Source organism: Drosophila innubila (assembly GCF_004354385.1).
Source record: "Drosophila innubila isolate TH190305 chromosome 2L unlocalized genomic scaffold, UK_Dinn_1.0 4_B_2L, whole genome shotgun sequence".
Lineage (NCBI taxonomy): Eukaryota > Metazoa > Arthropoda > Insecta > Diptera > Drosophilidae > Drosophila > Drosophila innubila.
The window spans coordinates 13,820,285-13,844,517 of NW_022995372.1; the positions used below are offsets into that span (position 1 = coordinate 13,820,285).

At 35.7% G+C, this 24,233-nt stretch overlaps 3 protein-coding genes across 9 annotated transcripts in view; 2 read left to right on the forward strand and 1 right to left on the reverse strand.

Moving 5' to 3' along the window:
* LOC117779720 (stathmin) overlaps positions 1-20,256 on the forward strand; it is a 65,578-nt gene extending 45,322 nt beyond the window's left edge. For 3 of the 7 annotated variants that reach the window (XM_034616013.1, XM_034616011.1, XM_034616009.1), the window contains exons 3-7: positions 17,674-17,843; positions 18,195-18,380; positions 18,555-18,701; positions 18,902-19,057; positions 19,208-20,256. In XM_034616013.1, the coding sequence (XP_034471904.1) occupies positions 17,674-17,843; positions 18,195-18,380; positions 18,555-18,701; positions 18,902-19,057; positions 19,208-19,294 (746 nt within the window). In that variant the 3' untranslated portion in view covers positions 19,295-20,256. Of the gene's footprint in view, positions 1-9,008; positions 9,046-14,908; positions 15,017-15,193; positions 15,369-17,673; positions 17,844-18,194; positions 18,381-18,554; positions 18,702-18,901; positions 19,058-19,207 lie in introns of those variants that run through there. The other 4 variants (XM_034616008.1, XM_034616014.1, XM_034616012.1 and 1 more) reach the window with 4 other exon arrangements.
* LOC117779489 (E3 ubiquitin-protein ligase KCMF1) lies at positions 11,851-13,499 on the forward strand. The gene has a single exon (XM_034615705.1). It carries the CDS (start codon positions 11,851-11,853, stop codon positions 13,408-13,410), a length of 1,560 nt encoding a protein of 519 aa, XP_034471596.1. The 3' UTR covers positions 13,411-13,499.
* Positions 20,257-21,369: 1,113 nt separating the features above from the next.
* LOC117779711 (telomerase Cajal body protein 1 homolog) lies at positions 21,370-23,286 on the reverse strand. The gene is made up of 3 exons (XM_034615997.1): positions 23,161-23,286; positions 22,351-23,098; positions 21,370-22,280 (listed from the first exon to the last, which is right to left on the reverse strand). Exons 1-3 carry the CDS (start codon positions 23,168-23,170, stop codon positions 21,422-21,424), a joined length of 1,617 nt encoding a protein of 538 aa, XP_034471888.1. The 5' UTR covers positions 23,171-23,286; the 3' UTR covers positions 21,370-21,421.
* Between the last annotated feature and the right edge of the window lie 947 nt (positions 23,287-24,233).

Sequence of the window (24,233 nt, forward strand, 5' to 3'; positions counted from 1 at the left end):
GCGGCAAGTGGCAAGTGGAAAGTGGCAAGCTGTGTGCGGCATAGTTTTAATTAACCGCAAGCCAACACGCCCACACGTACACATACACATACACATACACATACACATACACATACACATACACATACACATACACATACACATACACATACACATACACATACACATACACATACACATACATACACATACACACATACACATACACATACACATACACATACACATACACATACACAAGCACATGTATACATGTAGTGTGTTCTTTCTCCTGGTTGGACCCCTCGGGTTGGGTTACAACTACCTGCATGTTGGCGGCTAATAAACTAAACAGCCTTTGGCCATAAAACAATCTTGGCTCGATGTGGACACAAAGCACGAAGGGGCAACAATGGAAACGCACTAATTTGAACGCTCATAAAACTGGACGCTTTGCGCAAATGAATGTCCAAATGGGGTGGATGGGTTACTAAGTGGAACTTGTCATAGTTGGGTGCTAAACACACAAAAGCAACAACAACGCCAACAACAACACGCAACCAACAAAACCAAATACAGAGCACAACAATCTGGTATACCTACAATTACATATATATATATATATATATATATATACAAAAGCAACAACAACGCCAACAACAACACGCAACCAACAAAACCAAATACAGAGCACAACAATCTGGTATACCTACAATTACATATATATATATATATATATATATATATATATATATATACATATATACATATGTATAAGCCTTTTGGTTGTGGCAAACCTATTGTTAGGCAGGGATTGATAGAACGAGCTCGTAACTTAACTAGCGGAAAAATCGATAGTTCGTTGGTAATTTGTATTAATTACAAATGCATTTTGTGAGTTTCACATTACCTGTGCTGCAAACATTTCTAAGAGTTAGCAAATTCTCATTTACTTGTAATTAAATACCATTGAAAATATACAAGTGTAAATGATTTTATAATCAAGTCGGCAAACCTCTGATTAAATGAAGTTTAATTCAGAATAGGACAAGAAACACATAAACTTGGTGCTTTTTTATTTGAGACCTTAACTATTATATAAACTATTATATTCTTAAATTAAATTTTTAAAAAATGTAACTTTTTCTTACATTATATAATTTGATAGACTTAAAAAAATTAATGAGCATTAAAATAATTGGAAATCTACTTCTTCCTATGCCTTCAACGGCTTTCAGGTTGGTATACATAAATATATTTTTCACATTCTAGGCTGTACTAAAAATTGTATCACGATCGATTAATGTAAACTTAAACATATATTTTCCTAATTGTGAGACTCCATATCGCGCTCGTAACTTGTTTGTTTGTTTATCTGTTTTATTAAGTTTAGTAATGACTTATTTGATATATCCAAGTATTTCACAAAATACATATTTTTAACCTATGTAAAGAGGTCAACAACATAAGCTAATTTACTAGTTATTTAATATAAAATAAACAAATTAATTAATAATAAATCTACTCATAATTTAAGCTAACCTAATGAAGATTTTAGTATCAATGAAAGGTCATTTAAATCCTGTTTGAATGATACAAAATTTTCCTTAACACATTAAGTACCCATTGAAAAGTTTGAATTTATGTACAAATCTACTTTTTTGACTTTCTTCCTAAAGCTTAAACAAAAAATTTTTAGATGTAAAAAGCTTCCTCAAACAATTCTAATAGTGACTGCAAAAAGAATTTTGCGAAAATCTCTTTGCTTATATTTTTTATGATTTTTTGAGTGGGATGATCTCAATAAAGTTTTGTATGAAAAGGAGGAAAAAGTGGCTAAAATAGTATTTCTTAGCTATTTTCAAAAAATCATAAAAAATATAAAATTTCGAAAAATTTTTTTTGCAGTCATTATTAGAATTGTTTGAAGAAACTTTTTGCATCTAAACATTTTTTGTTTAAGACCAAGAAAAAAAGTTTTAAAATTTGACTCAATTCTACGTCGACATAAATTCAAAATTTTCAATGGGTACTTAATGGGTTAAAGAAAATTTTGTATCATTCAAACAGGATTTAAATGACCTTTTCTTTGATGCTAAAATCTTCATAAAGTTAGTTCAAATTTTTAGTAGATTTAACTCTTTCATTTTGTCAAAATAAATATGCCGACCACTGTATACTTACTTTTGAATCAACCTGCTTCTACATGTGGAACGTAATTGACGCTGGTTGAGATCTGTGAAATGCACATTTCGGTTACAGTTTTGCTGGCTTTCACTGTGGCATCACAAATGGAAAATATGCAGCAGATATAAATACAGACGCACGAGCATATGTATATATAGTATTTAAATATGCACTATAAATAAATTCGTCTAACTTCTGCGAAGGACATCTGGTCATAATAATGCCAGGCAACTGGCAACTTGCAACACCAAATGGCAAATGGCAACGACAAGCGTCAACCGACGAATGGGGCAACAAAATTTCATTGCTCACAGCATTTTGGATGAAGGAGCGTCGACATTGTAAACCGGATGCGGATGCATTAAACCTGAAAGAGAAAGAGAAATAGGGAGAGAGAGACAGACAGAGAGTTGTACATTTGTGGGTGTTGTCTGCTTATCGCTGCTCCGTCAACAACTACTAAATATAATGTTGCAACTGCAGCTAGAGCTTGCAACATAGACAAAGCAGCGACGTCGCTATAACGAACGCTAAAAGTGTCAGTGACATTTCAACAACATGGCCAACATCACAGAATTTTAGCCATGTACTCATCATCCTCATCCAGTTCTATACTCCCTGGTGCGTCTAACGCCTTAACAACGTTGCAAGATAATTTTAAACCAGCTAACAGAGTATATGTTAACTATGAGAGATGTGCTGGCGGATTTTCTGACTCTTTCAGTCTTTTGTTCTGCGTCTGATTAACTGCTTATGTATTCTCTGTCAAACAGGAGGGCTGTCTTGGAAAATACTGTAAATTAAAACAATAAATTGTATTTCTTTCTTTTACTTTTCGTAGCATATTATGTCTTTCTTTACTAACCTGTTCATAAAGCATATTAGTTGATTTCGAAAATTAAAGAGGAACTTGACGATATTTATATTAAAAAGGAAAGATCCGCTATAATAGTTTGTATAAATAATAGTTTCGCTTAGTTAGCTATTTTTGAGTAATATCACTGAAATGGGAGAGTAAATTATGCCGTCAACTTACTTGAGTAAACTATACTTACAAAACCTTTTAGTTGCAATTATTAACAAATAGAAAATAATATGTTGTCTTGATGATATTAAAATTAAAGAATAGATACAATTTTTTATCGTATACATATTAAAAAATGTATAACTATCTTGATTTATATAATCATATATAATTTGTAGATGCAAATGCAGTTAGGCTAAGTTTTTTAATGTATATGTTAAGTCTAAGTCTCCTCACAAAAAGTTATTTTGATTTCAAATAAGGTAAAGGCTGAACAGATTTTAGAGTATGAATGCAATCTGCAGATTCGAATTTTAATTTTTCAAGTTTTTTATAGATGACAAAAATTGATACACATATGCACTTTTGTTTTGTCGTACTTTCTTTTTATTATGCAAAATTGTTTCCAATATAAGTTAATTGAAAAGTAAATGCCAATATCAGTTTTTAGCACATTTACATCCATTTTTTATTGCAGATTGCGATTTTAATCAAAGACTTTTACTTCGTTTAAGGCAGCCACAATTGACAGACAATTGACCTGTTTCCTTTGCCACTTCAGTGCATTTTAACAGCAGCAACTTTCATTTAACTGGGCTAACTATTGTCAGCAATTTACGCTGCACTTAATACGATACTTAAATAAAGGAGATTGAGGGTTGTAAACAGTAGAACGTTCGGAAAATCGCTTTCCAAGCCAGTGCACTCGATGCTCAATTGAGCAGTGGAGTAGAAACAGAAGGGGGAATGAGAATATGTTGGTATTCAACTTTAATGAAAGAGCTTTAAATATGTATAGTAATATAAAAGTATATTTACTTATCAATTCTGCAGGCTAAGAGCAAACTAAAGCTAATTAACTATGCAACCGTCAGCCAAAAAGTTGAGAAAACAAGACCCAACAACAAAAGCAACAACTCATGGGGCAAGAAAAGTATACAAACAAACAAGCCGGCAAAACGGTAAACCAGGCCCAACAGCACATGGTGAAAACAACAATTACAGTAACAACAATGAAAAGAACGGCGTCAAGTGCAAAAAGGAAGTATATTATTATTTGCTACAGTTAACAGAGACCGCATTAAAAACAAACAGAGAGAGAGAGAGAGAGAGAAAGAAAGAGATGGAGAATATGAGAAAGAGTATACTAAAAAGAGAGAGAGGTGATAAGGGGAGGCACGTCAACCTGTATCCTCTATTCCTACCCGTAGAACAAAACCCCAGCATTGTTGTTTGTGGCCCGCATCTTAATTTTGAAAACAGAAGTTCATCAAGCATTAACAGTATACCCTGTAGTTTAGCTAACTCAAAGAGAGCTTACAATTTTAAATGTATTTAAAATCAAATGTTGTTTTACAACAGTTTTTTATAATTGAATCAAAAGATATTTCGTTTAGCAAACTGTTAAAATTTACGCATGAAGTTTTTCAACAGAACATTTTTTAAATACGATAAATTAATTAATTTATTTCCAATAACATTTGCTCTCGACGCAAACGTATAGCTTAATTTGAATTTACAGGGTATACACAAGTTTATTTATTACAATTCAATCGTAACTCAACTTTCTTTAATTTAAATGCAGTGCACAAATTGTGGGCGTGTCTGAAGCCTTAAAATAGCTGCTGACTGTGCACATGTGAAGAAGAAGCAAAATGAAAGCAAAACAAAGTAAACAATAAACAACAGACGCGACGAGGAAAAAACTAAAGTATACTTACTGGCGCTTAATGAAGGAAACGGCATAAAAGTGGCTGTTCAGTGTTCACTGTTCACTCCATTGGTAACAGCCTCAGACTGTGAGATTGAAGGCACTCTCGAGCGACGCGTTGAGAATAGAAACTTATTTTGTGTTTGGGATAGACTAAACATAATAAAAACGTTGCTAATTTGGGGTAAAGTTTTTTTCTTGGGGAGGAAAAATAGAATTAAAGTGATTGGGAGAATTAGTTGACTTTAAAATTTAAGTTTAGAGTTGTAGCTCTATAATAATATAACCGTTATGAAGAACTCAGCTTTAGTATTGTTAAAGTACATAGAACACCCGTCTATTGAATTATGGAAAACGATAATATTTTTACCCAATACTTTATTTACACTCGAACTTAATTCAAACGAATTATCTTAATGCTTACGAAAAGTTGAACTGATAAATCAAACATAGAACTTGAAGATTAATAAAATTAATTTAAAATTATCTGATATTTTCCAAATGTTTGTTAATTTTTCCGTGAAATATAAATTAGAGAAGCACGAGTAAATATTTTTTTTGAGCTAAGAATATAATAAATTTACGTAAGATTAATTTTTAATATTAAACAGTTCTTTTAATCGGTTCCAGAAAATATTATATACTTTAATTTATCTGCTTCTTATGGAATATTCCTGTTTGCCTGTTGCCAATTATATTGTAATCATCATTAGCATTTCCTTAGTAACACTGCAATTGTTAGTCCTTTGATTAGATTGCACATTTTCGCCAAAAGTTTATTGACTTATGCTAATAATAAATGGCCTCTCAAATGGCCAAGAACATTAAAAACAAACCCTATAAGAAAATCAATAGTGCAGTTGCCTTTGCCACATAAAAAATTCGAGTAAAAAAAGGCCGCATTCCCGAGGTGATAAACGGCAGTCGGCAAAATAAACGTGCAACGGACCGCGTCTCTTTCCCCGACGCCCTTTAACGGCTCTAGCAGTTAAAACGGGTTGAGCGGACTTTTCCACGCTTTTTTCCCTATCGCAAAAGAACTAAACACGTCACGTGAATGCGTCATTTGCAGTTGTTGCTACACGTTACCTGGACGGATACTTTGCACACTATATACTATATAGTATAAGTGCAACATATATTTGGTAGTAGTGGTACCTCTTTTTTGTCTGGGCCAAGGCGCCAGGCTTCATTTGGCCACGTCGCGCACAGTTGGACACAAGTCACGAGTTAACTGAAGGGGGCAAGGAAAGGGAAGTCAAGGAGACGATTGCACGTGCTGGCGGCATTTGCTTATGTAATCGCCTAGAAAATAGACCGAGACATAAAAAATAAGAAGAAGAAGCAACTATGATTAATATAAGCTAAGCTTACCTTATATAAAAGATGATGCAAAGTTTCAGCAAACACTAAAAGAAAAACATTTTAAGATAAATGAGGGGAATGCGAAAACTAGGACTTACACTCTAAAAAAAAGTCCTTACACATGTACAAAAATCTGCCATTGAATTCAATCAATAAACCGATTACTTTGTTATACCTGTTTTCTATAATATCGCATTTTTAGTGCTTACAGGGAATAAAAGTTAATCAAAAGTGTTCCCAAACATAAGAAAGCGTCTGCAGTTGACTGCGATCAAGCACCTATACTTTATTAGACACTTTTTCTCAATTCTAACTATTATATATAAATAACAAGAAAATGTCCCAAAACACTTAAAAAATGCTCGCACCCAAACGAAAGAATACATTTGATTCTTTTCAAGATTTTATTGATCCTTCACAGGGTACAAAGGTGAATAGACCACAAAACAAAACTTTTTAGTTGAATTAAACCAAACGTCTGTATAGTATTTTATGAATTTTTCTCGACTTCAGATTTTACAGGGTATTCTAGTTACACAAAAGTTCCCCCAAGCTGTTTGTTGCAAGTTAGCATGTTACGAAATGTACTACAACTTTCCAACTCTGCTCCATCTGCCTTCACACAACATCTTGAGCAACTTTTTGCACAAGCAACTAACAATAAGTGCAAGGTTGTTGGAATTTTTTCTTTCGCCCCTTTTGTTGTCTACTTTTTGGAGTTGTCGCTTCTTCTTATCAAACCGTTGCATTCTTTGCAGCGTTACATTAAGGGGAAAAGTTTTTCCTTACTCACTTATGCAAAGTAGTTGCTGATTGGCCAGCAACGGAAGAGAAACGCAGTTCTCTCGAGCTGACTTATGCTACTTATTTTGTCATATTGTACATCTATTTATATAAATCTGAATGAGTGAATGACAATCAAAGTACCTTAACAGCTCGAGAGCTGCATTTTCTGGGAAAATGCTCGTCTAAATAAGTAAAATGGGTGGAAAATTCCTCTAATAAACCGGTTTAACTTGTTGTTCGACAATTCCACTATTTAAAAAAATCTGCTCACCCAATTTGGAAAATGAATTTGTGTGATAAACTGCAAACAGATTTTTTCTTATTCTTCAAGTTAATAAAACCTTCTACTGCTTCTCAATTTAATATCTTATTCGAATTTAAAAGTATATTGTTGAGCTTATGTGAATTTTATAGCATTTTTCCTAAGAATTCTCAACTAATTTTATTTTTATTCATCTTCTTTCTTTGCAGGTAAGTTAAACACCTTAGATTATCCGGTAATTTGTCTGCAGCTCTGAAAACAAAGGAGAAAAACACTCGAAAGCTGCAGTAAAAGCCTCCGCAATGAATCATCGTCATGTGTTCACGTATGTCTTGACTCGACTCGAAAAAACCGCTCAACGGCTGCAAATGCATAAAAAGAACAACAACTGTCGCTCTGTTGCTTGAAATGCCTTTTTCTTCTATTTTTTTGCTTGCCAATTTTTGCAGCTTTTAGTGCTGTTTACTGGCAATTCTGCTCTTGGCTAACGTGACTTAAATGTACACGTATGTGTGTTCAGTGTGTAGTGTATGTGTGCTCTTTAGTTTTTTTTCTTCGTCTAGTAGCTGCCACGTCAGACTTTCGGCGACATTTGCCCAAAATCTAAGACCAATCAATGTCAATTGTGCCTGCTGGGCACGTACATAGATCAGGATGAGCCGCAGGATATATATGTATATATGCGTATATATACATCTACAATAAACACTTATCTTTAACACTTGTTAAATAGAAATTTGAATACCATAAAGTGTTAAACTATATTACAGTATAGTTTAATTTCTCCGTAGTATTTTCAAAAACATAGATATTCTACAAAGACAGTCAGATAACTCATTTTAATTAGTGATGTTTTTTAACAACAGTTATATTGTAAGAAGAATAACAATTTTTATTCTATTTAAAATGTTCTGTATCAACGAAAGTTGACTTAAAGGAATATTTTATAAGTAAACTGTATTTCCTTCAGAGCTGATTTTTACTGATTTATCAAATGCCTGATTTTGTTTTTACAGAAAAATACTAATGTTTCCGGCTTCAAAACGAAATCTTCTTAATATTGCTTTTATTTTCCGGCTAAAAAGTCTATCTAATTTTATAGCTTTATCTTCAACACTTTGCACACATTTTCCACTCATAATTTTGACTCTTTCCAAGTTAGTCAACTGGTTGGCGACAGTTTGCACTCAAATAACAGCCGACTCATCCGCTGTTGTCGCTGTTCGCCCAAAGCAATTAGGCGGCCCATAAAGAGCTGCAGACGAATGTCGCCGGCGACTTTTTTTCTAACAACAACAACAGCTGTTAGCCATTTTGCAGCGAATGCCAAAAAGTATGCTACACGACAGAATTAAAACTACTCGAACATGCAGAGCAGGCCCAGAACAGACCAGACCAGTCCACTCCAGACCAAGCCCCGTCTGCATTGGCTACAAATGTGTTCTCGGTATTTGTGTGTGTCCTGGCTAAAACTGTTTGTTGTTGTTGCTACTTTTTATTCTGTCGCTCGCCTTGGGCCCCATCAGTTACTCGCACAGTCAGTCATTTACTCAGTTCAGTTGGTTAGCGAATTTCTGCACGTCAACAGCGTCGCGAGTTGCCAAAAAAAAAAAATTATCGAGATAAAATAAGACGACAGCGTGGTTGAACAATTCTTAAGCAATTTGCTAGAGTTATTTTTGTGATTTGCATTGATTTTTCTACACGAAATGGTGGCCATCAATTTGAATTGTAAGTAAACTGAGATGAATGCTAAAGGCAGAAGTTGAAGTAAGCTCTGCAGAGCTCTATTTAACGCCTTGCTGCCAGCTTTTGAAATGACACCCCAGGGAGAAAAGTTTACCCTTTTACGGGTGCAACTTTTCATAGCATACTTTTTGGTATGGAATTGGCTTGTAATTTAATTTGGCGACAGCGAAAATGCTTCGCAAATTATTTGTTAATTGACGTGCATGGCTGAGAATGCGTAGAGAGAGCAGAGGGCAAAGGTTACATGTGTCTGCCAGCCACGCCCACTTCCACACCCACTACCATTCCTCCAAACTGTAGCACAAAATAATTTAATTAAATGCAAATTAAAATGCTTTTATGAATATTAAGCAGACACTTATGGATATTTCATTGCCTTTGCCACACTCACACACACACACACACACACACACTCAGTAAAAAGTCTGTTTCTCTTTTAGCCTACTTTGGCATTGTTTTTTTAGGCATCTGCTTCTTCTTCATCCTCAGTGGAGAGAAAATAATTATTGAAAATACTTTTTACATCTCGTAACAAAAGTTTTTGCTGAGAAGGACCGAAATACTCATCAGCAATAGTACTAAAAGTAATGCGCAAAAGTAATATGTGTTTACTCTAAATTCTAGTTTAACTTACATTTTAATTTGCTGAGTTGAATGGATTTTTCAATGTGGATTTCCTTTTAAATATTATTTAAAATTCACCACTGAGAAAGTACACTTGGATAATTTCTCATTAGTTTTACACTTTTCAGCACTTTAGTAATTGGAATTGTTGGGAACAGTGAAGCTTGGATATACCAAAACATGAAGTCAAATATTAATTTGTTGTATAAATAATATTTTGTATAGTTTTTAGTCAAAACAATTCACATAAATAAAATATACTTTTTGTCCAAATATTTATCGTGAATCACATTTTCATTGTGAAACAACATAAACCTATATAAGTATATACTTGCGAAATCCTCACACATTTCTGTATTTTGAAATACTCTACTTTATCATGCAGGGTATTTAAAAAAATATGTCTAACCCGATAGAATCATTTAAGCCATTTAGGTGGTTGCTTTGTTCTCTTCCTCATTTTTGGGCGCATTTAATTGAGTATCTCTGGACATGACTTAATTTGTGTGTTTGTGTTGGCTTTTTGGCTTTTTGCAAACACATACACACACAAGCCTCCTTCAAGGGAGATAAGCCTTCCCTTTTTTCAAAGCCTTGTTAACCCCCTTTTAGAGTCTGACAAACTGGTTTAGCTGTCATAAGCAGATTCTTGGAAGCATCGCTTCGGGCCACATCTAAGAGAATTTAGTTTGTATATGTGTGCTTTTGTAATTAATGTAAATCATGTCATCAACACTTTGTCAGATGATTTCAATTAAAATCATTTTGAAATTTATAGCTGTTTTCTAAGCTGCATTTAGCACAAAATTGTTGGGTTACTCTTTTGATTTTGGCATCTGTTCCAAAGCTTCTCTCTCGTGCCTTTTAATTAAAAGCGTGAAATCTCAACGGCTCTTTTTTACACTCATACAAGTTTATGGCATAAAATGCAAGTTAGCAGAACTCTCGAAAAATGGCAAAATTATTTTAATTGAGGTCAACTTTGTGTGTGTGCTTGTAGTGTGTTTGTGTGTGTGTGTGTGTGTTGTATGTTGCTGCATTTTACGCTGCTTTTAATTTCTATAATGATGCTTATTATGTTAATGAGAGTTTTTAGTTTACTTTTTGCCACGTGTACTAGCCGAAGGACCCCGCGGGGGTTCCCATATGTAAGGGTCAGTGTTGGTCGGGTCAGGATAATCGCATTAGTCGTTGGTTGTAGTGTTAACAAGCCCCAAAGCCACTTAGGGGAAAATTTTGGATTTTCAGTTAAGTTGCAAAGTGCAATACAATAAAGCAAATTAAATTATTGCAACTAAATAAATCAGGGCTAAAATCCGTTTCTGAATTTTAGAACCGAACTTTTTAAACTTTAAATTTAATCAGTACTAATAAAACGAAAAAAGTATCTTTAAATTGCAATAACCTGGTTGTTTTTTGACTACATAATATCATGTTAATTGTATTTAATTTATATCTTTCGTATAAACATATATTCATTTAAATAATGTTAATTATTTAATGTAATAGAAATCATACTTGCGGAAATTAAAGCTTTGGTTCAAAATTTGTACACTATATTTTTGTCAAGTAGCAAAAATGAAACTATGGTTCCTTAGTAGGCGGTTTGTTATTCGTTATAAACAAAAATATAATTTGTAAATATATTAGTTGAGCATTTCTCATAGACAAAAATTGTCTCGCTCTGAAAGCAATGTAAATTGTTTTAAAATTTGCGCAAAAGAAATTAAATCACAACGTTAAAGCTCGACATAATTAAATTCGTTATAACGCTGAAAACCGATCACAACTCGCTACGTGGAGTTTTGCCGACGAGTTAATAAAAAACGAGTTGGCAGCCTCAAAAAAGGGAAACGTGTAAAAAGCTGTGTGAAGTGCTGTCAGAAAAACAGAATAACTTTTGCGATATAAGTGAATGAAAGATTTCGAGTTTTGCGAAAATTAATTTATTAATATTTGCAAGTAAGTAAAAGTTAATTGGATTATAGTATATCAACAATTCTATCACAAACTGAAAAAATTGACGAGTTTCTTTGTTTGCTCCAATTGCATAAACAAAATTTCAATTGATAAATGTTGAATAAACAATAAATAAGTTGTGATAGCTTTGTTGTTGGCCAGACTTTCACTTAGTTGAACCTTTCAATTGACAGCTAAGCTAGAATGGCTCCGTTCACTCAACCGCCGGAACGTCACTTGGGATACGTGTGTTGCAAGTGTATTGCCCGAAGTTTCTTGGGTCGTCGCTATGCCTGCTGGATGTGTATTGACTATCAGCTGTGTGGCAACTGCTACGACACTGGAGAATTGCCCACGTCGCCGGAGCATAAGTATTTCCATCCATTGGAGGTGCATTACACTCGATCCGAATACGAGCTGTACTTTGGCGGTGAGGGGTATGCGGAGGCCAATGTTCCCCAGAGTTACAAGTGCGCCTTTTGCGATAGTTGCGGATTTACCAGCATCCAGCTGTACAAGCATCTCGCGGATACGCATCGTGGCCACAAGGACTTTGATGAGTACTTGAGCATCCTGTACACTCGCTACACAGCCGATGCTTCGGCTTCATCTGTTGCAGGTGCTCCGCCACTGGTTCGGATTGTGCCACGTGCCACGCCACGCCCCGCGTCGCCACAGTACAACACGCCCATGGTAAGTTTCCGTGAGGCGGTTCAACTGACTCAGCAACGTCGTAGCGCTCTCTTGGAGCAAAATGCAATAAACATGCTGGAGGAGTTGCGGGTGAGCAGGATTTCCACCGAAGCTATTGTATTGAGCGGATTGGATCAGGAGCAACAGCGATCCCTAAGAACATCGCGTAATCCAAAAACGGTCCGTGCTCGGATTCTGCCACAAGTAACGAGACTGGGCGGAGGAATGCCCAGTGCTATGCTACTGGAACCCTGGAGCTCCGACTGGGTAACACCGAGAAATATGATTGGGGCTATGCAGCTTCAACGGCAACGCCCTGATCGCCAGTTGATCACATATGCGGATGTAGCGCGTCAGGCTGCCAAGTATCCTCCCTGTATGGACAACATTAAAGCGGATACTGAAGAGCCGGAATTGCATAAGTTTCTGTGTGCTCAATTTAATGTTAAAGAACAGAAGAAACGACATCAATCGCAGCTTTCACCGAATCGTTCTCAGTTCATGGAGGCACTTCTCTGCTCCATGCTTTCGGAGGAGCAACTATCTCTAATTCCTGTGGAGACAGTTGTCATCCCAGTGGAGCCAAAGCCAATGCAGGATGAATCTCGATTGGCGAATGAGACTACAACTTTCAGCAGTCCGGCAGATGATGTCATGGATCGCTTCTATCGAGGACTTGAGAACTATACCAAGTGGTTAGCCGAGTTTACCAAGGCCAAGAACTCTAAGGATGCAAACATTTCAGCTGTGCCGAATTTGATTTTTCAGGCAACTTGTCAACCAATCCTGGACATTGACTCTGACGTGGATAACGACACAGATGAGCGCGAGGAAGAGGAAGGGAATGGGAAAGATAGTGAAATATACAAAATTCTAACTATCGACTCCTCTATTGATGAAAGTGGACAACAAGTGCATGAATCAATCGAAATAGTAAGCATTGATGCGGGAGATGATGACGAAGATGTAGAGGAAGAGGATGAAGGTGAAGACGAGGATGATTTCGAAAGTAATTCCGGTGCAGAAACCTCCGATTCAACTATAGCCATGATGGTCAATGTACTTGATTAGGTTTATGGCTCCTAAACAACGATTGATATGGAAAATGCATAAACTGGGGAAAAATAATAACTAACTATTGTTTTGTTATTTTCACAATATTTACATTTATAACATTTATGTAAACAAAATTAAATAACAGACCAAACAAATTTTCTATTTACTTAAATATAGATAGCACAGGTTTGGTTTGTATAACGGATATTAGATATATATAGATAGAATATGCATTTTAGTTGGTCTTATACATACTGGCTGAAGTTGGTTCAAAACGCTCCACTATATTATATATTTATTTGCCATAGAAACAACCAGTCGAAAATCAAGTTTTAGGAAGTTTTTTTTTTGCTTTATGAGATATTGTAGCCAGGGAATAACACCGAAACCGGTACCGGAACCGTTAACCGAAACCTAACTCGTAACCTTAATTTGTTTTTTTACTAGGTCAGAGAGTTGACAAACTTACTGTATCATGACCCGATTTTAGTATGAATGATTCGGACTGCATTTAAACATTTAACTTAAACCATCTCTGGTTACTTTTGGAGGGTCCCCTTTTGTTGAAAATTCAAAATTTTAAATCGCATGTTTTTACTTTTAATCAACTCCTTATATCGTAATTAGTATAAAGCGACACTTTAAACTTTATTTTGAGGCCTTTCATTTTCTTGTTAAATATCATGTCAAAATTAAGAAATATTTTGACTTGTAAAGTTGCTAGGTCAGAGGCATGAGCAACTTCCAACTGTCATAACTTAAAGAAAACTTTACCGATTTTCAAGCGGAGTCATCATTTTGATCATAGTTTGCCGTCTTTATTCATACTGCATTCAAATTTTGTTCACATAGAAAATTTCATTTTTTTTTTTTAAATCATATCAAAATTAAGAAATATTTTTGCTTGTAAAGTTCCAAGGTCAGAGGTGTGACCAACTTCGAACTATCATAACTTTGGCAAAACTGTACCGATTTTCAAGCGGAATGTCATTCGTCATTAAAAAATATTTATTCCTCTGGATCTATATATTTACTTCGATTACTTAATTATTATAAAACGACACCTTATAATTTTAAAATGTTTCAAAATAGATTTGGTGTACCGTTACGTACCGGTACTGATACCGAAACCGAAAGAAGAAAACTAAAATAGAACCTTTTACCGAAATAGTTGTTTCGGAAAGTACCGGAACCGAAACCGAAACCGTAACCTTTGTTGGTTTCGATTTGATTCCTTGATCGTAACAAAGCTGATAAAATATGCATTTTAGTTAATCTGGTTAACACATTTATGATCAGAAGTTACTGTTTTATACGTTGCATAACACTAGCTTATCGTTCGGCTTTAATATCGATAAGCTTCGAGCTTTGTTTTTTCTATCAAGTTGGCAGCACTAAGTTAAATAAAACGTGCGTTTTGAGCAACTTGTAATTCATATTGTGCTCGCATCTTGAAGAGCGTTAAGGAAATTCTAAAACAAAAAAACAATAAAAAAAAAGTATAAAATTATTAAGGCTTATACAGTGACAGTCGCAGTTGCAGTTTTTGTTTATCCTGAATTTCTTGTTTTGGGCTAAGATGTCGTTGCCACGCTCTGAAAGTCAATGCATTGGATGTCCAGTAAGTGGAGATCTCGGACGTCGCTTTGAGTGCGTCGTCTGTGGTGAGAAGGTGACTTATTGCGGGGACTGTTATGATCAGGGCAAGAATCAGCCCAGCGATAAGCACAAACACTTTCATCCCATGAAGGCCATCTACAATCGCCATTTCTTTGATTTGTATTTTCTGGGTGAACAGTTGGTGGACGGGGATGCACCGCAGAGTTACAAGTGCGCCTTCTGTGACAAATTGGGCTTCACGTCCATGGAATTGCAGTTGCATGTGCTCGACGAGCATATCGAGCAACCTGATGCCGCCGACTTGTTGGATATATTGGACCAAATGAATCGGGGAACGGAGGAGTATAAGAAATGTGAGTACGTCGGGTCGCTTAGGTTGATTGTAGATGTAGCGGAGGCCTAAATGGAAGGCCAACCACCCAACCTAAATGGCCACTTTAGCAAATTGCTTGTCCTACACTCACTACCAATGGTCAGCCTTAAAAAAGGGGTTAAAAAAGTAGTAGACAAGGATCCAGTCGAGCAAACTCGACTTTGCGAAACCCTGCTGCTATAAATCTAATAATGTTAGTGACACTTGATTAATTCTTCTTCTTCTTTCTTTCTTTCCATTTAAGGCAAAGTTATTAAATTTTTAAATAAACTTGATCTGCTTAGGTTACTTAGGAAGGTACATATTTTAATTGTTAGCTCTAGGGATCCATTGTTTATACTTACGCACAGACTGACAGATCGACAGAATATTTATACTTTGTTGCAGACATTTTATTGTAGCAATTAATCGACTCATTGTAGTGTTTTAGTACAGGGTTTTAAAATGGTTGAAAATCTGCAAGTCAAATTCAAATCGGATGAACACCTTCTGCTCAGCACTTAAGCTACACTATTCACATGACTCTCTGTGTGAGTGTCTCGTGTTGTTGTTGTTGTGGCATTAGAAATCTGTCAAGTTAAGCCACAGAGATGCACACACACTTGACCGACAGTCCGACAGACTTTGACATCATTACTCAAAGCAGCAGCCGCAAAATGAGACAAAGTGAAATGAAACCTGGTGTGATTGACACTCTCCTAATAATGGCAAATTATGTGTCAACAGCATTAGCCGAACAGAGTCAGAGACGGACGGACAGTCGGATGCGTCAACACCTCAACAGTATCCCATTGCCTAGTCCTCTTCCTTTCCTCCTCCACTCTTCTTGAGCTGCAGCCCCATCTCAATTCGGTGGTAACGTGTTTCTATTTTGACAAGAAATTTTCCACTTCATTTGATCGCCTACAACGTTGTACTTGTTGTTATTTCTATCCAATTTTTGGGTCTACATTTCAATCGGTTATGCTGTCTGCCAGCTGTACAGTTTCTGATTTGTTCAGAATTTTTTTCCTCTGGTCCAGGGTTGATTTTGCAACTTCTCCCCTCATATTGTACGTAGTTTATTTTGCTTAGATTTGCAATTCTCTTTTTGTTTTGTGGAGGATTTCTTATTACCTTTCATTGAGATGTGTATATATATCGGATATCTGAGATTGTGATAAATAATGGGGGAGTAGAAAGTGACCGTTTGATATTGACATGACATAGACCTCCTTAGTTTCGCTCGCATATCTTATAAATTTAATCTTTATACATAGAAACTCTATCGCTTCGCAAGATTTTTAATTTTTAACAAACCAGAAATAATCGTTATAAATATAAAAATTGCATAATTTAATTAGTAATATGAAATATTTGTTATTATTGGAATTCCATCTAAATGTTTGCACAATGCAAAAGCTGTTATCGCTGGTATGGCAAACTTTATAAATTCTCAATACCTAGAAAATAATCTGATGAATTACAATTTCATCAGAAGTACTATTAAATTTTTCTTTGCTTTAATTTTCACTAATTATAAGGCTTAACAACTGTTTTTAAACAACATCTGCAATTGCAGAGCGGAAGAATTTGAAGAACATTTATGGAATTTCATGTTATGCACAGCTGTGAAATGCACTTTCCGCCGCATTTCATATAACTGTATGAGGCATTTTTTTAATTCTTGTTTATTTTGGTGTTTCTGGTGTTGTCTGGAATTCCTGATGCTCTCCGGCATTCCGGTTATTTTTTCTGGTATTGTGGCACTATTCCGGCCATCATTGTCAGTGGGTTTTCACACAGTTTTCATGGTACGCTCCTCGTATACTTTATGCATGTACGTAAGTATGATGTATGGTGCATGGTAAGTGTGAAAATTAACGGAGAGTGCAGCGAGTGCCGTGTTGCCATTAATCAAAGTTGTGCAACAAAAAGCCACAGCAACCAACAGATGCAAATGCGGCCAAAGATGGCAGCAAAAGTTAATGTATTGAAAATATGCACAGGGCCGGAAATATTTTTAAGAGCCCGTTTAACTTGTGTTGCAACTGCAGCTGGTAATTTAAGCGCCACAAATTCCGGACGACGGCTCTCTGCTTAAAAGGCGAAAATGAAAACCAAAATGGAGGTTGGCCAGCTGCAAGGGGCAGTTAGTGCGAAAATTACGTCATGCTGTCTTGCAGCTTAAGGGTAGCTGACTTTCTGAGTTGAATTACCCTGAACTCGTATATATACTTGCAACACCCCCAATACAAATATTGAATTACTAACCGGGCGACTTGATTTCTTGTTTCTTATTGCAGCCACTGAGATCCGTTGCCAGGAGAAGTCACGCGGTGGCCTCAGCTATGAGGTCATTTTGGCCGAACCGGCACCCAATGTGGCAGTGCCCAAGCGTCCCGTCACCCCTGGCAAAAATGTCAGCGTCGAGGAGATTGAGCAAAAGCTAAAAGCAGCCGAGGAGCGCCGAATTGTAAGTAAAAGAATGGCAACATTTTTTCAAATATAATTTATATCAACGTGGAAAGAATTATCATTAGTTTAATAATTAAATTTTTGAAATTTTCATTATTTATTATGAAATTATTTTGAACTTTTATTTTGGATCTTAATGAAAATAATAAATTTATTGTTTATATAAAATCACAAATAAATGAGTTGAAAGCTTTTAATAAGACAATTAAATATGGGAAAAGCTTGTTTTGTTTCTTTAAAAACAATTCAAATATTATTTGAATAAAAAGTCATGTTAATCTTAAAGTTTTTGAAACTTAAGTGTTTTACATTTTTATAATTACAATTTTTACAATTTATTTATATTCAGTCCTTGGAGGCCAGGAAGATGGCCGAGATCTCGATTAAACTGGCCAAGGTTGAGGAAGCTACACGCAAAAAGGATGAGATTACCAATGAGTTCATTACTCAGACCAAGGAGCAACTTGAGACCAAAATGGAGCATCATGTAGAGAAGCGCGACGCCATTATCAGCGACATGAAGGAAAAGCTAAAGGTAAAAAAAAAAAAAGTAAAAAAAAATGACAATGAAAATGATTCACATATTTGACATTTTTTATTTCAAATCTTTTCTCTCTATAAATATGTGCATTTTTGATTTTTCCTCAACAATTATTTAATGTTTTCAATAGCATCCAAATTGATATATTCGAACTCGAACTCTTCACAGATTCACGCTCAGGAGATTGAGAAGACGCGCGAGACTTTGGAGCAGCAAAAGGCTAATGAGCAGAAGGCCATTGAGGAGAAATTGAAGACCGCTCAGGCTTTGCGCGATGAGAACATTAAGAAAATGTTGGATCGCCTCAAGGAGCATGTGAGTTTACAGCTAAATAATTCGGATCAAACTTAGCTGAGCTTGTTTGTTGTTGTGTTTTGTGTTTGTTCTTAACATCTTTTCCATTTCAAGTAAATATTTGTATATGCATGGATTTATATCGTATATGTATACTATATATTTTTGTTTCATCATCCAATATAATTTGTTGGTTTTCATTTTCTTGATCTCTCATTTAGAACACAATCAAAATTGCTGAAATCAAAACGCAGAACAATCAATTGGAAAATCAAAAGCTTGAGGAGAAAGCGCGCATTATTGAAAACAAATTGTTCACCGCCGAGCAGAATCGCGAAAAGGAATTGCTCAAAAAAATTGAGAAAGTTCAAAAGCTTGTAGGTTTCCCTCAATAACAAAAAAATAAACAGATAATTTCACTTCTATTGTTAATATCATTTGCCTGCCGTTGATTTGTAGCAGCCATATTTTCCAATACCTTCTAAATTGAAAATGGCTTGAATTATTTATATGGTTTTCTATTGCAGGAACGTCGCGCTGAGGTTGTGCGTCAGAACAAGGCCCAGACCCAGGATATTGATGGCCAGCAGAGTCCCATTGCCTCGTCGGGTTAGGCGCTGATGGAATTGTCCGTTGTTGCTGAAGAACGTGGAGCGTCTTAAGCTTACAGCTTGCAACGGTTGCAACATTGCATACGACAACAGCAAGAAAAACTTCAACACATATTTAAGCGAAAAACTTTAAGCAACAACAAACAGAATTGCTTCAAAAATTTCAAGTATTATACAAAAATCGAGCAAAAAACAATGAAAAAAAGATGATTTTGCTGAGCAAAGGCAGCGTTAGTAAACAACAGGCAACAACAAAAATAACAACATCTTAAAAGATAGATTACAGCAAAACGCAAACATTTAAACTCAAACTTTACACTACACTCTACACTACACTACAAAAGTGAAAACATGATAAGTGCATACTGCAAATTAATACGAAATACATTTAGAAAGCAAATTTACATATATGTACAACTCAAATCGAAAAACAAAAATTAAAACAAAAGCATTATGATAAGGTCTACTATCGAATCATATAATTAATTTACTGAATAACCCTAATTAATATTGAAATTTTAAATTCGCTTCAACTTTTGTGGAGGCATCGTTTGAGTTAATTTTGTTTCTGTGTGAATGTTTCATTTTAAAAGTCTTGTTAACTTTTTTTACTTGTTCGATATAAAGCATATTAAACATCCTTAAGGTAATTAAGTGTATTTTCAATTGATTTGCAGAGCATTTTCAAAGAACTAAATGCCATAAGAAATGGTTTGCCTGTCGTTTTGTGTTTGCTTTGCTTGATGATAAAGAAAACAAAAAAAAAAAAACAAGAAACGCAAAATATATTTATATCAATTTTATTATTTAATTAAATATGATTACTATCTATATAATTTAACAATTAACTTTAATTTATAAACATATACGAAGTTGCCAGTTTGACACTTCTTAACATTTTATACCATTTCTGTATAAGTTCGCATTTTCTATCTATATAATAAATGTCAAACAGGAAAAATAAATAAGAAATGCTTCAAAACAAAACAACAACAAAATCTTAATAAAAAAACAAACAATTCAAAGTAAAACAAAACACAATTTTCGTTTCATTTACACAATTCAAACAAATATGAGAACACTTTAGGCATAAATAAAACATAACACAAAACATAAGTACATACACATATATACAATACATACAACCTATATATTATAGAAATTATAATAAAAATGCATATTTTGTCTAACGTCAAGTTATATTTAGAAGAAGATGAGGATGAACATGGCGCAGATTTTTGGCCGCTAAAAAAAGGATTAAACAAAATTTATTGGGGAGAGGGAGATGATTTTTTAGGCAAATTTTTGCATCAGCTGCGAAACTCTTTTCAGATTTATTTGCAAAGTGCAAAGAGCGCTGAAACTTAGCTTAAATTTAAATTCACATAACGTTATAAATGTGTATTTCTGTAACTTAACTATGATAACTATAAATCAACAAGTATATATATGTGTATATATATACAGCTACAATATAGACAACACACCACTACAACAACCACAATCCCAGACACGTGCAAACTTTAAGCCTATTTCAACAAAGAACAAAGACAAACGCAAAAACATCAATACAATTGATAAAAACGCTTCGATATGTACTCAAATTACGATATATACTAATATATTAATGTATAATCAACACCAATAACCAACGAAATAAAAAAAAAACAAATTTTTGTATGAGGAAAGTGAAAAACGATTACGTTTTTCAACAAAAATAAATGTTCTCTTTAAAGCAGCCTACGCGAATGTTTTTTTTTTAGTTTCACGCATAACTTAAAAAAATATAAGTTTACATAAATCAATGACGATAAGTAAATTCGAATAATGAATGTATAATAAAAATCGTAATTGAAAATAAATGAAATATTTATAATTGGTCACTTGTATCTTGACTTTCATTCAAATATGCCGCCAAACTAGCATTTTACAATTATTTCACCACTTTACATAGAAATTTCCCCACATAACACAATTTGTACAGTGAGGGCAAAAATAAAGGGTATGGTTAACGCCATTTGAACATAAATATTTTAAAGACTTTAAGTAGTTTTATGTGAACAAATGTATTTTTTAAATAATGTTTAACGGATAAACTTTGTTTTAATTAGTAATCTTAAAAAACTATAGTTAAATTGAAACATTACTGTCGCCACACCAGAGCAACAATATTGCGTTCTCATAATCAATGATACGCTTTCCTTCAGACTCCTCCTCCTGATCAGGAATGTCCGGTGTTGTTGTGTTGATTGTATTCTCGTGATTGTCGCCTGATATGAAGTGATATTGTCCCGAAGTGCTAGCCAAGATGGGTAAAGTGGGATGGAAGCCGATTCCATTGCAGCAATCACCATGAACTGGCAACTTGATTGCCTCCTTATTGTCCTCCGATTTCAAATTCCAGATATTGAAAGCTCCGTCGGTGTCACCGCTGACCAACCACGATTGATCTGCGCTTAGATCAAATTGTATGCGTTGATTGGTGTTCACCTGTCGCTGGAACTCATGCAGCGGCTTCTTGTAGTTCCTCATGTCCCACTGCAGGAGCTTTGGACATTTGCGAGCTCCACTAAACAGTTGCCAATTGCCGGCAGCGTCGTTGGCATAGCGCAATTGAGTAATTCCCGCCGAGTGGCCACCCAAAGTGAAGAGCGGTCCTTGGTTGGGCGGACAGCGTAGGTCAAAGTGCTGAATGTATCCTTTCCAGTTGCCACAGGTCACAGTGTGCGGATGCTCCGAAGTCTGAGTCATGCATGAAATGGCAAATTTCACTGCATAATCATCGCAGATGCGACCAGGTCGGCTGACGTCAAAGATTTTAAGGCACCGCTTGTAGCCCGCATAGATCTTCTGGCCATCCTGGGAGAAGGCGAGCGATATGGCTGCCATCACCTCATCAACTTCATCGTAGCCGCTGTAGCTGCAACGCAGGCGACCATCAAAGGCGTCCCACATGTGGATGGGCTCGTGTTGTCTTGTGGCCAACCAGCTGCAGATAAAGAACGGAAAATTCAGTGATGCACTGCATCTGCAGCAATAACTGAAAGGGAATCACTTACAAACAGGTGCTTGGATCTTGGCTGCTCATCAGCGGATACCAGACGCAATCGTAGACAGTGCCTCCCTCGGGTACATGCACGGCTGACTGTAGTTTGGAGAGGACACGCTCCTCGGTCACGCTGCTGGCGCCGTACAAGTCCAAGGGCAGCTCCATCACATGCATGCCATCCAGGTGAACGGGCACCAGCAGACAGGTGCCATCTGGTGACCAGTAGCAGCCTTTGGTGTAGTGCTGAGTCTGTGCCGTGGATAGCCAACAACGGCGTCCCAATTCCACGAGTTCCTTCTCAAAGTACGTTGGCATTGGGGTGACTGTCTCCGTGCTCGAACTCTGCTCACAGTTCGATTCCTTCGGCTCTGTGATTATTTTGGACTCTGCACATGGCGCCTCATCCAGGGAGTCATCAAGGCTTATAATTCTCTCGCTGTCCTCCAGTGTGCTGCATTCCTCCATGTCGACGCTGGTTTCCATGCAACTTTGGTTCTTATTGTTGGTCTCCACATTCATGGACAAATCCCTGAGTGCACTGCGATTTACACTAGTGCTATTGTTGTTGTTGTTGCCATGGCATTGCTTCAGCTTAAGACGCTCCGCATCGCTGAGACTGAAACTGAGATTTGCCGGCAAAGTTGTTGCCATTGTGGTGTATTCCATGCTGCTGTTGAAGCTCACGTTGTGATTGAGTAGAGAACTCGCCTGCTCTTCGTCTGCTCCACCTTCCGTCATTGCGACGCTCAAGTTGACGGCTGTGCAACACGCGAAACTAGTTAGAAATATTAATTTTAAAGTCATTTAAAAGCTTACTTACAATCCTCCATGGCGGCTAACTTATTTTGTTTATTTATTTCCAGTGTTTCTTGGCGCGGCGTCTCCTATACTTCGGGGCTGCCACCCGGTCCCAAAGGTTTGCCCCAGAAAAAAAATTTCCGATCTGGCAAGCCTTTCCATTTTAGAACAATGGCCAAAAATAGTAGAATTTCTGAAAACAAACTTAATTTGAATATTATTGTAATATTTCTTGTCATGGTTTGAATATCTATATATAATAGCAAAGTTGGCAACAGTTATTATTATAGCCGATTCGACGGGATTCCTATATCGATATTCATATCGTATCGATGTATCGGTGCTTGATTATGAATTCACCACGATAGTTCGATTGGTCTGTCTTTTTCATTGCGCGCCAAGAGAAATATAATTAAAATTGCATGCAATAGCAATAAACAGTTAATGAAATTTAATAATCAATATGAGAACAATCATTCACATTCAAACAAATAAAAATAATACATTTCGTTATGGAACACAACAAATTTGCCACTGCTTCAGTGTGACCAAAGTAGAGATTAAGGATGACCATACGCTGAATATTGGAATCAGCTGAGTAAATGAAGTAAAAGCGCGAACAATTTAAATTGGTGGAATTTTGATTGAAAAATAAGTGTGATATTGTAAAACGATAAAAATTCACATAAAATATCTGTCAAAACAGTACTTTTACAACATCTCACATTCTACCATTTGAACCTGTGTACATTTAATGATTTAATATGGTTAAAAAAATAGGTTTGCAGTTTTATAAATATTTGTGTAAATTGTGTACAATTATTTATAACACAGATGAATAAGTTAAGTTTCATACTTGTATATTTAAGAGACACTAGTAGCTTATTGAAGCATATAAGTCAATATTATTTTAATGCTCGACACCTTTTACTGATTGGCTAAAGACTTTTGGGCTATATTCATACGTTGACATCGTTTTTGTCTTGTCATTTACGTTTATTGAATTCTAAAGCCCAAACTTAGGCTTCGTGCTTGCTTTCTACTTCCAACAATTGGTCATTTCTTAATCTGACTATGTTTGTTATGTCGTAAATA

What these genes read in the sequence shown, in the direction of transcription:
- LOC117779489 (XM_034615705.1), top strand. Translation starts at nt 11,851, where the DNA reads ATGGCTCCGTTCACTCAACCGCCGGAACGTCACTTGGGATACGTGTGT.
- LOC117779711 (XM_034615997.1), bottom strand. An exon ending in CAAGATCCAAGCACCTGTTT is followed by an intron (nt 22,281 to 22,350) that starts GTAAGTGATTCC and finishes CTTTATCTGCAG; the next exon opens with CTGGTTGGCCACAAGACAAC.